General features: G+C 37.1%; 2 protein-coding genes across 2 annotated transcripts; both read left to right on the forward strand.

Annotated features, from left to right (window-relative positions):
* The first annotated feature begins 4,792 nt into the window (after positions 1-4,792).
* On the forward strand, positions 4,793-8,121 carry LOC113320172 (coenzyme Q-binding protein COQ10 homolog, mitochondrial-like). Its single transcript, XM_026568109.1, has 4 exons — positions 4,793-5,557; positions 5,679-5,874; positions 6,943-7,074; positions 7,791-8,121. Exons 1-4 carry the CDS (start codon positions 5,229-5,231, stop codon positions 7,899-7,901), a joined length of 768 nt encoding a protein of 255 aa, XP_026423894.1. The 5' UTR covers positions 4,793-5,228; the 3' UTR covers positions 7,902-8,121.
* Positions 8,122-8,534: 413 nt separating this feature from the next.
* Positions 8,535-9,744, forward strand: LOC113320917 (histone acetyltransferase KAT6B-like). The gene is made up of 2 exons (XM_026568814.1): positions 8,535-8,761; positions 9,021-9,744. The coding sequence occupies exons 1-2, from the start codon at positions 8,724-8,726 to the stop codon at positions 9,694-9,696; spliced, it is 714 nt and encodes a 237-aa protein (XP_026424599.1). The 5' UTR covers positions 8,535-8,723; the 3' UTR covers positions 9,697-9,744.
* The last annotated feature ends 2,650 nt before the right edge of the window (positions 9,745-12,394 follow it).

The following is a 12,394-nucleotide window of genomic DNA, read 5'->3' on the forward strand; positions in this document are numbered from 1 at the left end:
GGGTTCAATAGCCGGCCGGCCGGCCATGGCCTAGCCGTGGCCGGTCCCACACCTCATGACTCCTTATTATTTTATTATTATTTCCCTCATCCCGTGGAAATTCCTTGAATTCATGAAATTTCCCTCAAGTCATGAAAATCATGTAAATTAAGGAAACTCGTGGGGCCGGGCCCTAGCCGGTCCCACACGCTTCTTATTTTATTATTATTGTTTTTTATGTTTCCCCCATCTCATGGAAACTCCCCGATTTCAACAAATTCCTTGGTTTCAACAAACTTCTTGATTTTATGATATTTCCCTAAAATCATGAAAAATATTATGAAATTGGGAAAAGTGCCTTGGAATGGGCTCTTTAGTCGGACGGCCATGCCTCGGTCATGGCCGGTCCCAAACTTCATGACTCCCTATTTTATTATTATTGTTTCCATAATCTCATGGAAATTCCTTAACTTCATGAAATTCCTCAGTTTCATGATATTTCCCTCACATCAGGGAAAATCATAAAATTGGGGTAAGGTGCTGCGGGACCGAGCTTGCTAGTTGTCTGGTCATGCCCTAGCCGTGGCTGGTCCCACACCTTGCAATCCCCTATTTTATTAATTATTTTTTCATCATCTCATGAAGATTCCCCAGTTTCAGCAAAACCCTGAATCCTTCATATTTTCTCAAGATGTTGCTCAAACGCGCATCAGAAAATATTGAAACTCTCAGGACTGAGACACGGACATTATGGTGACACGGGCATGACTCATTGACCGACCAAGGCCAGCCCTGAGGCTTGCAAAGAGCCGGTCCCACGTGTTTTAACAATTTTGACCTAATTTGCTCAATTGCTCATATTGGGTCCAAACTCTTCCCAAACAACTTGGGGTTGATGGTCTTATGATCACCAAGGGCCGGTCTCATGCCCCCTTGGTCGGTCCCTCGTCTCTCCATAATCAGGTTTTACTACCTGATGCTCACACGAGCACTATTTTAATAAATGATTAAACCAGCATTTAATCATATTTTCACCAACTAGTCTCCAGGAGACTTTGGTATTTTGCTCACTTGAGTATCTGGAAGCTACATGGTCGATTCATCATCCCATGTAGCTGGTCCCTCCTTCATATCATGAACGGTTTTCAATAAATCATCGATTAATCATCAATTCAGCAATTGATCAAAATTAGGGTTTCGAATCCAGAGCTCTGCAAAAAACATAATTCTGAGCAGACTCAAACATTAACAATTTTACGTTGATCCCATGGTCAACATTTTAATAATTATGCTCGGCTCAGATGCCAGCATCTTAAATCAACATTTGCTCAGACGGGCAACATTTGTTCAAATGAGCAACATCTGCTCACACCAAAGAATATTGGTTCAATTATTAATATTCAATAATTCATCAAATGAGCAACAATCGCTCAAATGGACAATATTTGTTCACGCTGAAGAATGTTGGTTCAACTATCAATATTCAACAATTCATCAGATAAGCAATATTTGCTCAGACTAGCAATATTTGCTCAGAGTAAGGAATATTTGCTCAGACTAAGGAATATTGGTGCAACTATCAATATTCAACGATTCAGCAACACAGTTTGCTCAGGTTATCAATGTTTATTCGACAATGATATTTTCTGTCTCGGTAGACATGTTCGATTCCTGAGTCTCAGAACATTTGCAAATTATGTTCAACTCAGCAGTACAAGGACTCATAGTCCCATAAAGTCAGCAACTGACTAACTAAATACACGTCTGTCTTGCAGACTCCACATTCATGAGATATCAATTGTGTCACATGGGGGGGATATTAACTAGGGTTTTGGTCTGGCGGTCTACGACACGTGTGTTCATACACACGATGAGAATGTGATCAAGTCGTGCAATCAGTTGGAGGAGTTAGCAAAGTAGTGGGTGGAAAGTTAACCAAGTGTCCGCACGATGAGCAACTGGTTTCAACACGATTTTCTACTTCCCTACTCTTTGGCTCCAGCAACTGTCACACTTCATGGGATCATGGTGTTTTCAATTAAGCAATATAAAAGGCCTATGAATCATGATTGAAACAAACAAGAATTTCTCGACAAGTTCATACATACAATCTTTCGTCTACACGAACTCGTCGTCTGAGCAATCACTCTCAACCGAGTAAAATTCAATCATTCAGAACTTTCTTACGCAGAATACACAACATACCTAAAATCTCGATCACACATTTCTCAGCTTCCCTCCTACAGATCAGCCCATCCTCTCTTGTGACCGAATTGACTCTAGAACGACCATTGTCTTGGTTTAGGCCGGAGTCCTACAGATTGATCTCTCGAACTTAAAGCACCCCCTTCTTGCAGTGCATTTGTGTGAGGTTGAGCATTTACTCGGTTCAAGGAGTCTCCGCACGGTCATCTCCTCAATTCCGTAAAAACCAGCAAATCGTTTTTCCCCATCTACACTTAGACAACATTGTGATATAGCATATTGAAGCTATCTAGAATTTTCTTGGATTCAAATTGGATTTCTATGTTGAGGTGCTGCATCCCTTTGACCCATTCAAAAGTTAGATCAGCTCCTCTTGTTGCTCCCTTTTCTCTAATGTGTCCTGGATATCCTCTAGTCCCAATGGTGTTTCCTGCGGAATCTTTAGCAGTGAGAGCAGTGAAGTAATAGAACATTTTCAGGATCTTGCAAAGTACAAATTTGTTTTTGGATTCCATACTCTCCCCTTTGAGCAGTGTCAAGGGAGTAGTTGGTATCATCAGATATAATAGTGCTACTATTACTAGACTGTTGGCTTTGACTGGGAATATGATGTGTCAGATGGTGCACTCTATTATAGTTGCATAAGTGTTGTTGGATGCTGATAATAATATTTCCGGCATTAGGCTTAATATCTCTGAAGATATAGTCACATCTAGCCTTCCAAATGAACCAGCAAGCAGTTGCATAGATTTTTCTGCTCATACTAGTTGCTTCAGAGTTGAACCAAGTGTTCAACCAATCCAAGAAATTTGTATTGCAATCAAACTTTCCATGGGAGGTGCCAAGCAGTAATTTCCAAACTGAAGTAGCAGCTAGACATTTTAGAAACATATGTGTCATAGTTTCATCTCCACAGTTACATAATTTGTATATGGGATCAATATAGTGCAGAATGCTTTGCAGTTTTAGATTAGTAGGTAGGATCCCATGAGCACATTTCCAAATAAATATTTGGATAACTGGAGCAATATCCATTCTCCACAGTGTCTTCCAATTGCTAGTATGGGTATCATTCCTGTATAGATGGTCCATTTTAGCTTTGTATAGAGATTTTACTGTGAAATTTCCAGAATCAGTTAAATTCCACACAATTGTATCTTCATGTTCAGGATGAGTGACAATGTTACAAATTAATTCAGCAATGCTAGTAGAAAACCAAGTGGCACTGAGATTTGTATTCCAATCACCAGAAGGTAAGAGGAGATGTTCAACCAAGTTTATCTCTTCAGGGCAATTAGCAAGTTTAGGAATTAGAGAGGAGATTGAGGGAATCCAAATGTCCTCCCATATTCATCTTTTTACCATTGCCTATCCTCCAGGTACTATGTTGCTGGATATTCTTTATTCCTTCAAGAATACCTTTCCAAATCCAAGAGTCTCCATCTTTTGGTTTAGTTTCCATATTGAGAACATTTCTACCGATGAGATACTAAGCATCCATAAGCTGAAATCAGAGAGAGTCCTTGTCCTTTTCCAATCTCCATCCTATTTTTGTTATCATGGAGCTGTTGAAAACCTCCATATTCTTGAAGCCTAAACCTCCCAATTCTTTGGCTTGCAGGCAGCTGTCCAGGCTTTTGGATAGTAACCTTTTGGGTTATCTAAGCTTTTGCCCCAGAAAAAGTCTCTTTGTAGCTTGCTGAGATCTTGGCAAGTTTGCTTTGTCAGTTTAAAGCAGTTCATCTGGTAAATGCTGGTAGTGGAGGTGACAGAGCTTATGAGGACATGTATGCCAGCAGGGTTCAGGGGATTATTTTTCCAGCTGATCAGTCTTTGTTTTCAGTTTGTCCACTTTAGGCTTAAAGGATAAGATCTTGCTTCTATGAGTAAAAAGAGGGGAACCAAGGTATTTGTCATGAAGTGAAAGAACTTGGACTCCCATGCTGTTACTGATACCGGTGCTTAGATTGGGATCTGTGTTGTTGCTGAAGAAAACACCAGACTTGTTGAAGTTAATTAGTTGGCCAGAGGTTGCACTGAAGATTTGGAAGATATCCATTAGATTCTAGCTTTCAATCTTATTGGCTTTGCAAAGAACCATGCAATCATCAGCAAACAAGAGGTGGTTGATAGATGGGTGATTCTTGCAGATTTTTATGCCAGTGAGAAGCCCCAAATCCTCAGCACGGGAAAGAGTTCTTGAAAGGGCTTCCATACATAAGAGAAAAAGATAAGGTGATAGAGGATCACCTTGTTTTAAGCCTCTGGATGGTTTAAAAAACTTATTAGGAGAACCATTTACTAGAACAACATAGGTGGTGGTAGAGATACAATGGTAATTAAACTACACCAGTGAGAATTGAAACCAAATTTCTTCGTGATAGCTATAAGGAATTCCCAATCCACCCTGTCAAAAGCTTTAGCCATGTTAATTTTAGAGAAAAAAGTGACAAGTCACTGCCAAACGCTATTGCTTTGAAGACGTGAGGAAAACATTGGAAACATTGACTAATTTTTGATTTGGCTGACCCCTTGTCACAAAAGGTCGTCATTGTATGCCAGGTTGCGTTATTATTACCTGGTAGATGGATCCTAAATCACGTAAGCCGTCCATCCATTCGTCATACATAAACTCCCCCCTCTAGTCTCTCAAGTTTCCACATCTCCATCAATTCGAACCTCTCCTTCACTTTGTCTATATTCAGTAAGTTTCCATTTTCTAAAGAATTAAACAAAAACGAAACGAAACCAACTTCCCCAAATAGTTGAAACCCTAGAGATATAGGACTCACCGACTTCAATCCTAATTTCTGGCTAAATTCAAATAATTTCTTGTTGTTATTTGTAGACAAGAAATTCAGGTACTCAGATTATTTCTTTCTGTTAGTTTCTATTCATTTACCCCCATTCATACTATTTAATTGGGTTTGAAGAGTTTTCGTTTGATTATTCAAATAATCACTTACCAGGTTCAGATTCTATCTAGGGTTTTGATTTATATCGGTTTCTGGAAAATCGGTTTAGTGGGTGGTTGATCTTATTTGATGATGGTACCTTTTACTTCGGCCTCTACGGCCATTGCAAGATTGTTATCTCGTAAAAACGGTGTTGGAATGTTTGTGAAATCTGTAAAAAGTAGTAGTACAATTGGGAGATATTCCCAGATTAGACAATTGAGTAGCATTGCCGGTATTGATGTTCCATGTGTTAGTGATTTGGTTCATACTGATAAAGATTATAAGTGTTCACTTCGACACATGAATTATGATTTTCAAAAGATTAATGATATGCAAAAGAGATGTTTTCTTGGCTGTGGAGATGGATCACATGGAAATGTTCTTTCTAAGACACATGAGGAGAGGCGGGTCCTTGGGTAAGTTAATGCAACTGTCTTCAAAGTTTCATTTGTGTCTCAATTGAAGTGTTTTCGAGCTTTCTGCTTCGAAATTTTTGACCCTAACCTTCAAAAATACCATGATTTTATTGGTTTACAGATATTCCCCAGAGCAGTTATTTGCGGTTGTGGCAGCTGTTGACTTGTATGAAGATTTTGTTCCGTGGTGTCAGCGATCCAAGATTATTCGAAATAACCCCGACGGATCTTTTGATGCTGAATTGGAAATTGGTTTTAAATTCCTCATTGAGAGCTATGTCTCTCATGTTGAATTGGTTAAACCAAAGTCTATTAAGGTATTTTTCTTTATTAATCAGTGTGCCTTGCTTTTTTATTAGTTTGAAAGCAATCTTTCTTTTTTTGGTGCTTCTTGTCTGAGCAAACTTGGCTGGGTAATTTTTGTAAGAACAGGTCTGTAGAATATCATGATTATACATAAGGGGGATTAGGACTTAAATAAAAAGTTTTGTAACTCAGAATGTTTGATAGCGATGATAGAAGAACCAAATGCAGCAGCACTGAGTTAATTAGTTAAATTTACTTATCTACTTGAGTTTACCCAATAACTCTAACTGGTGAAAATGATCTTGCGAAAGATTAGAGCAAGTAATCATTTGTCTGGAGAAATCTAATTCGAGTTCTGTCTACAATCTTTATATGAAAATTTTCAGCTTTTCTATGCAGCTTTAGTCCATCACTCCAATGAGACTGTGCTATATCATTTTGCAGGAACAATTAAACTTCTAGGTTCGGGCCTCTCTGTTTGTATTAGTTAACCAAAATGGTTGTTAACCATTTTTGTAGCTTGTAGGACTGAGTGGAGACAGATTTAGTTGCCGGTTTGGTGCCTTAGTATCAGGGTTTTAGTGAAATAAATGATCTTTGGGAAGAGGAGATGGTTAACACTATTGAGAGTAGTGCACCTCAATTTTGCATACATGAGTCATTCTTACTGCATGAGATGATGAGTTCTTTTCTAAGGGAATATAAAAGATGAAACACGTTGTTGCACATTAGTACAGATAATGTAAAACCGCTTCGTGGTGAAGAAAATTGACTTAGAAACTTTTTGCTAGTAAGTGTTTCTGTTGTGATCCATCTGAAGGCTGCTGATAATTTAGTGAATAAGAAACTTTTCCACCGCTGAAATTCTATTTACTTATTCTGTTTTAGCGAATAGTGCCGGATTATCGGGTAGTGTGCTTATATATCTTTCTATTTCAGTAAGGAAAAAGAAAGTCTCGGAGAATTACCTTTAACAATTATTCTTAGTTATCTTTTCCTTTATATATCGTGCATCAGATTACGGTTCTACAAGATGCTCCGTGATGTTTTTTTTTTAACTTCTATGTGTTATATTCCAGACAACTGTGTCAGAGAGTAATCTTTTCGATCACTTGATAAATATTTGGGAATTCAACCCGGGACCTGTTCCCGGAACTTGTGATCTTCATTTCCTGGTGGACTTCAAGTTCCAGTCACCACTTTACCGGCAGGTTAGTTATGTTAGCTTTCGAAGTGCCTCTTTCCTGTCATTCATAAACTTGCATAAAAATACAGCTGCAAATAGGAATATGTGATGTTTGGGTAGCTAAGCTTGTTATGATATATTGATGAATAAGATGTTGGTAACCAGTCAAACTACATGAGAAAACCGTTCTGCAAATTTGCAATGGCAGCTTAAAGTTGAAAAAATCTGCAAGATACATTCAACAAATTTGATGTTTCTAGCTTGTTTCTGTCGGTTTCAGTATGACCAACTTTTCATTGTAGACTACTGCACCATACATGTGTAATGTGTTCGAGTAGGCATAAGGTCACACTACACATATTTATCGATTTAGCATACAAGCGGTATATGAAATACGTGAACATACTGTTGTTTTCCATCGGACCATCGCTTGAAATGTAGCTTGAGATAAAAATTTCAAGGTATAAGATGAGGCTCATGCTTCTAGTAGCTGACACAGAACACCCAAAGGTTTTATGATGTTTGGATCCCTTACCAAAAAGTGGTTATGAATTCAGAGAACACTGGCTCCCTGTGTCTCTTCTCCACAGTATCCTTCCGTAGTTATCTCATCAGGACTCAGTGACCATGTGTTTTTAGGCATTGCAGTCTCACAAAGTTCATCTGATCAGAACATAGGCTTACACGCAACCTACAGATGCAAAATCAGAACTAACGCTATTTGCTGTTCTCTTTGCACAGGTAGCAACGGTTTTTTTCACAGAGGTGGCAACTCGACTTGTGGGTTCTTTTGTTGACCGTTGCCGTGTGATATATGGACCAGGGGTGAAAGTCCTTGAAAATTCTTACTGAGGAACCACAGGGAGAGATGCAAGAAGTTGAGTTGTGTTACAAACTTACAATTTTAGATCAGTTCTTCAGCTGGCCGGCCCTAACACAAAGTGACAAAAGTTCAACTTTGGGCAGTAAATTTTTAGGGGTATCAATTTTTCTTATTTTAATTTTTGTCGTTTTTATGATATGTCGGATTAATGATATAACTTTTGAACAAAAAAGTCAATTTTTTTAATTAGTTTGTTAGTATTTTTAGTAATATTAATTTATTGAAAGGGGTAACAAAAGAAATTTTTTGGGCAAATTAATAAAGTGTCCTGCTTCAAACCATATAATTAATAAACCGGCCAAGTTTTTAAATAGTTTGTTAGTATTTTTAATAATATTAATCTATTGAAAGGGGTAACAAAAGAAATTTTTTGGGAAAATTAATAAAGTGTCCTGCTTCAAACCATATAATTAATAAACCGGCCAAGCTTTTAAATTCTTTTAGAAACTGGTCTTTCCGTTAGAGTTGACACCTGGGCCCACCAGATCGGTCAGCTGCATTGAATAAGTCAAACTCGGTACGAGAATTTACTACTGTGCCCTTGCCCATTTAAAGACGCGTGTGGTGTAATCTCTCACCACACTTTCTATTTCGTCCTCTCTTCTCCCTCGTTCTCTTCTCCCAGTTCTGAAACTAGGGTTAGGTATTGAAGCTGTTTGAAAAGAAAAAGAAAACTGATGTTATTGAAGTTGTTTTTGTTGAAGACATAGATGTTAGTGAAAGACCAGAGTGTATTTGGAAGAAAAGTTCTACATATTTAGGGATTCAGAGATAGTGGTGATACAGTGAAGATGAGGTACAAACCGGGATTGAAACTGTCTGAATCAAGGTAAGATTAACGAAACCCGTGACTTAATATATGATGAAAATCATTGTATTGATAGTTAATTGATTTAATTGATCGATTGGTTTTTAGGGTTTCTGTTTTTTTTCCTTTGTAATTAGGGTTTATTTGAAACCAAATTTTTATTGTTTAATTGGGGTTTAATTTTCGTGATTGGGTGTTTGATTTTAAATAATATTGCTTAATTAGGTTTTCATTGGGTTTTCATAGGTTTATATCTGATTTTGTTTCATTTGTGTTGCAGTCAGTTCAAATTTAGGAATATCAGTGTATATGCGGAGCCAAAGAATGAGACTTTGGTATTTCCTGATTGCCATAGAGATGAAACAGAGTTGATGACACTTAAGTATATGGTGTATAAGGGTTTGTCTATGGATGTTAAAGAGAAGTTTAATTTATATTGGTTTAAGGAAGAATGTCTGCCACTGCCATTGTTAAACAATGATGGTTTTGATAATTTTTGGGAGGATTCTTTTGTAAATGAGGATGGATGTATATGTTTGTGGATGGGGATGAAAGACACAGTGTTTGGGACTCCAAAGACTACACCAAAGAAGAAGACAGTTAGTAAGGGAACCACCCCTAGAAGATCCCCAAGGCTAAATAGTGTGGATAAATCAGTTGAAGGTGCATCAAGAAAGCTGAGTTTCGTGGATGTGCCCATGTCCAAACATTCTCAGGCTAGTAGCAGTGGTTGCAGTCAGTCAAAAGCTACAAATGAAGTTAAGTTTGTTGAATATGTGGACAATATTCAGCTGGAAAACACCAAAGAAGATGAATGTCACCCAATTGAGAATCCAGAAGCTCCTCCAGTATATGACAGTGATGAAGACATTGAGTATAGGTCAGATGAAGAAGAACAAGAAGAGAAAGAAGAAGAAGAAGAAGAAGGCAAAGAAAAAGGTATATTTCATTTATAGCACCATCTTCTACTCCACCCTCTACAATAAATAACCTTTATCAGAACTTCTTTGGCATTGGATCTGTATCTCAGAATATAACACAAGGAAAGGGAAGGGGAAATGGAAAGGCTAAGAAGAAATGGTTTGAGATCCGTTTTCTGATTTTTTGTGTTTAAGAAGACAATATTTTTTTTCTTTTGTAGACTTGAATTAATGCTGAATCAAATACTATGGTTCATGTCTTATTTATTTTTATTTTTTTGATCTGTTGAGTATGACAAATTCCGACCGTTGCAATGAGTCACCGAGTTGACTCGATACTGGTTTGGTTACGAACTCAGACGAGGGTTAAGTCGTCTTTTACCTAGCAGGTTAACTGCCACATAGCCAGTTAACTACCTGAATCCGTTTTTTGAAAAAAACGGGACGAAAAATGTCAATATCGGCCAGTTTAAATAAAGATTCAAAAAAACGGCCAGTTTCTTAAATATGGTTCAAAAAGGTGGTTACTTTATTAAAAAGCCCAAACTTTTTTTCCTACATTTACCTTGATAAAGAAATTTTCCTATTTACTCTTTGCCTTTTTTATTTTTTATTTGCTTTTTCTTGTGTTGGTGTCTAAGATATTAGATATGTAAACTCTAAACTTAGACACGAAGAGATCTTAGTAAATAAACTTAGTTTATAACACTCCCCTGATGACCATTGTGGCTAAGTCATTGCTAATATATCATGAAAACTCAAATGAGAAAAACCTGAAATTGCATAAGCATGTAAAGACTCGAAACAATGTTGGACACGCAAATGTTGCCTTATTAAAACCTTGACAAGGAAAACCCAGTTGGACAAAACCTTGACGAAGGAAAAAAAGTACAACGCGATAAAGTCTAGTGAATGCACCTTAATTTGATGATGGCGCTCCCCCTGATAAATACTTCAGTCAAATCTTGGAGTGCAAATTGAGTCGAGACTTTCCAATTTTGAAGAACGAATTTCTTGAATGCAGAAGAGGACTGTGCTTTCATGAAGATGTCGGATACTTGATGAAGTCTTCATTTGTGTTGCACAAGCAGTAATGCCTTCGATTGATACTTTTGCGGAGTTTACATTCTTCTTCAACACATTGAGAACTTGTGACATGGATTGCTAGCTTCCCGAGATGATTTGCAGAAGTTGTTGATGTAGTTTCTTCAAGATAGAGCCAAGATGTAGATAAATTACCATAAGTGAACCAAAATGAATTTGTGGTCATACCTTATGTGGATCAGAATGACATCCAAATTACTAAGGGCTTGTTATTTTGATTTGGCCCAACAAAATGACCTAGTTAATGGTAGGAATCCACCAAATAATATAAATTATACAACTCCCCCTTGGATGACCACCATGTTGAATAAGTTGCCTCACTAAAACCTTTCCAGTAAAACCCAATGGGAAAAAATTTGGACGAAGGAAAAAGAGGACAAATATCAACATTTTGAAAGAAAATTAAACGTTAACAAGATGTTTCCTCGTTAAAACCTTGTCAGGAAATCCACAAGGAACAAAACCTGAAAACGAAGACAAAAGAGTACAATTTTTGACATATTTATGGATGCTAACTCAACTATATGAGTACTATAGAAAATAAGCATCAAACCATAATGTATTGTCTATTTAATAGACAAGTGTTATGCAAACATAATTCTGAAACTGCAGAATAATTTAAAAAAAAATTATGCTGCTTGAACGTGGATTTTTAGTATTTTTAAGGACTCTTCAAGAGACCAATAAAGCATGGCGTCATTAGGGGCGACCCTGAAAGAATTAGAGGCGACTAATAAGACAAAATAAGGTCACCCAAACCACCTAAAATGAAGCCATCCCTTATCGGCGATTTTTCGAAATGATAATTTTACCCTCCATACTTGGTAGATAAAACTACAATTGGTAGTTTAATGTGGTTTGTTTGATTTTTTTTTTCTACGAAACCCATAATCGGTAGTTAATTCCATAATCAGGTGTATTTGTGTATTCAATCGGTAGATAGTCTCATAATCGGTAGTGTCGGTGTATATAATCGGTAGTTAACTTTATAATCGGATGTTTAGTCGTATATAGTTGGTTTTAGGCAACTTTTTCCTATTGTTTGGTTTTAGTTTTTGGTGGGAGAGAGAGAATAAAAAGAGAAAGCAGAAGAAGTGGGAGTGGGAATTTACCATTTTTCTTAAATCAACAAGAAACATGGATGGGTATGAAGAAGAAGGTGAAGAACAAAATGTTGAAGCTTCACTACCGTATAGAGAAGACGATTTGGGGTATATGTTGAATGATCTAAACTTTTGTGGAGAGGAAACCCTAGACGACGCTTTCATGGAGGAAACTGGAGAATCAACCGAGATCGAAGCTAAACATGCATCTAATACACATGTATTATGTTAAGAAACTAATAACCCACTTTGTATGCGTTTGTATGAGTTTTTAAACGAGAAAATTCGATTTTTGCATGCATTGAATGCCATGAACTACCCAGAATCGGTAGATAATATGGTTATATATCTACCGATTGTCAACAACTGTGTAACAACTGTGTAATAATATACCGATTTTGAAAAACCCCCAAATTGAAAATTTTAATTTGGGATAGTCGGTAGTTTGTCAAATTTACATAACTACCGATTGATAAAGTCGCCCTAAATACAGATTTTTCAAAACTTCAATTATTGGTTTGTTTCAT

Source organism: Papaver somniferum, chromosome 11 (assembly GCF_003573695.1).
Source record: "Papaver somniferum cultivar HN1 chromosome 11, ASM357369v1, whole genome shotgun sequence".
NCBI classification, from domain to species: Eukaryota; Viridiplantae; Streptophyta; class Magnoliopsida; order Ranunculales; family Papaveraceae; genus Papaver; species Papaver somniferum.

Bases quoted from the DNA above. Each gene is read 5' to 3' on its own strand.
- LOC113320172 (XM_026568109.1), top strand. From the start codon at position 5,229: ATGATGGTACCTTTTACTTCGGCCTCTACGGCCATTGCAAGATTGTTA. The intron at 5,875-6,942 runs GTATTTTTCTTT...GTTATATTCCAG, and splicing joins TTAAACCAAAGTCTATTAAG to ACAACTGTGTCAGAGAGTAA. The intron at 7,075-7,790 runs GTTAGTTATGTT...CTCTTTGCACAG, and splicing joins AGTCACCACTTTACCGGCAG to GTAGCAACGGTTTTTTTCAC.
- LOC113320917 (XM_026568814.1), top strand. From the start codon at position 8,724: ATGAGGTACAAACCGGGATTGAAACTGTCTGAATCAAG. The intron at 8,762-9,020 runs GTAAGATTAACG...TTTGTGTTGCAG, and splicing joins TTGAAACTGTCTGAATCAAG to TCAGTTCAAATTTAGGAATA.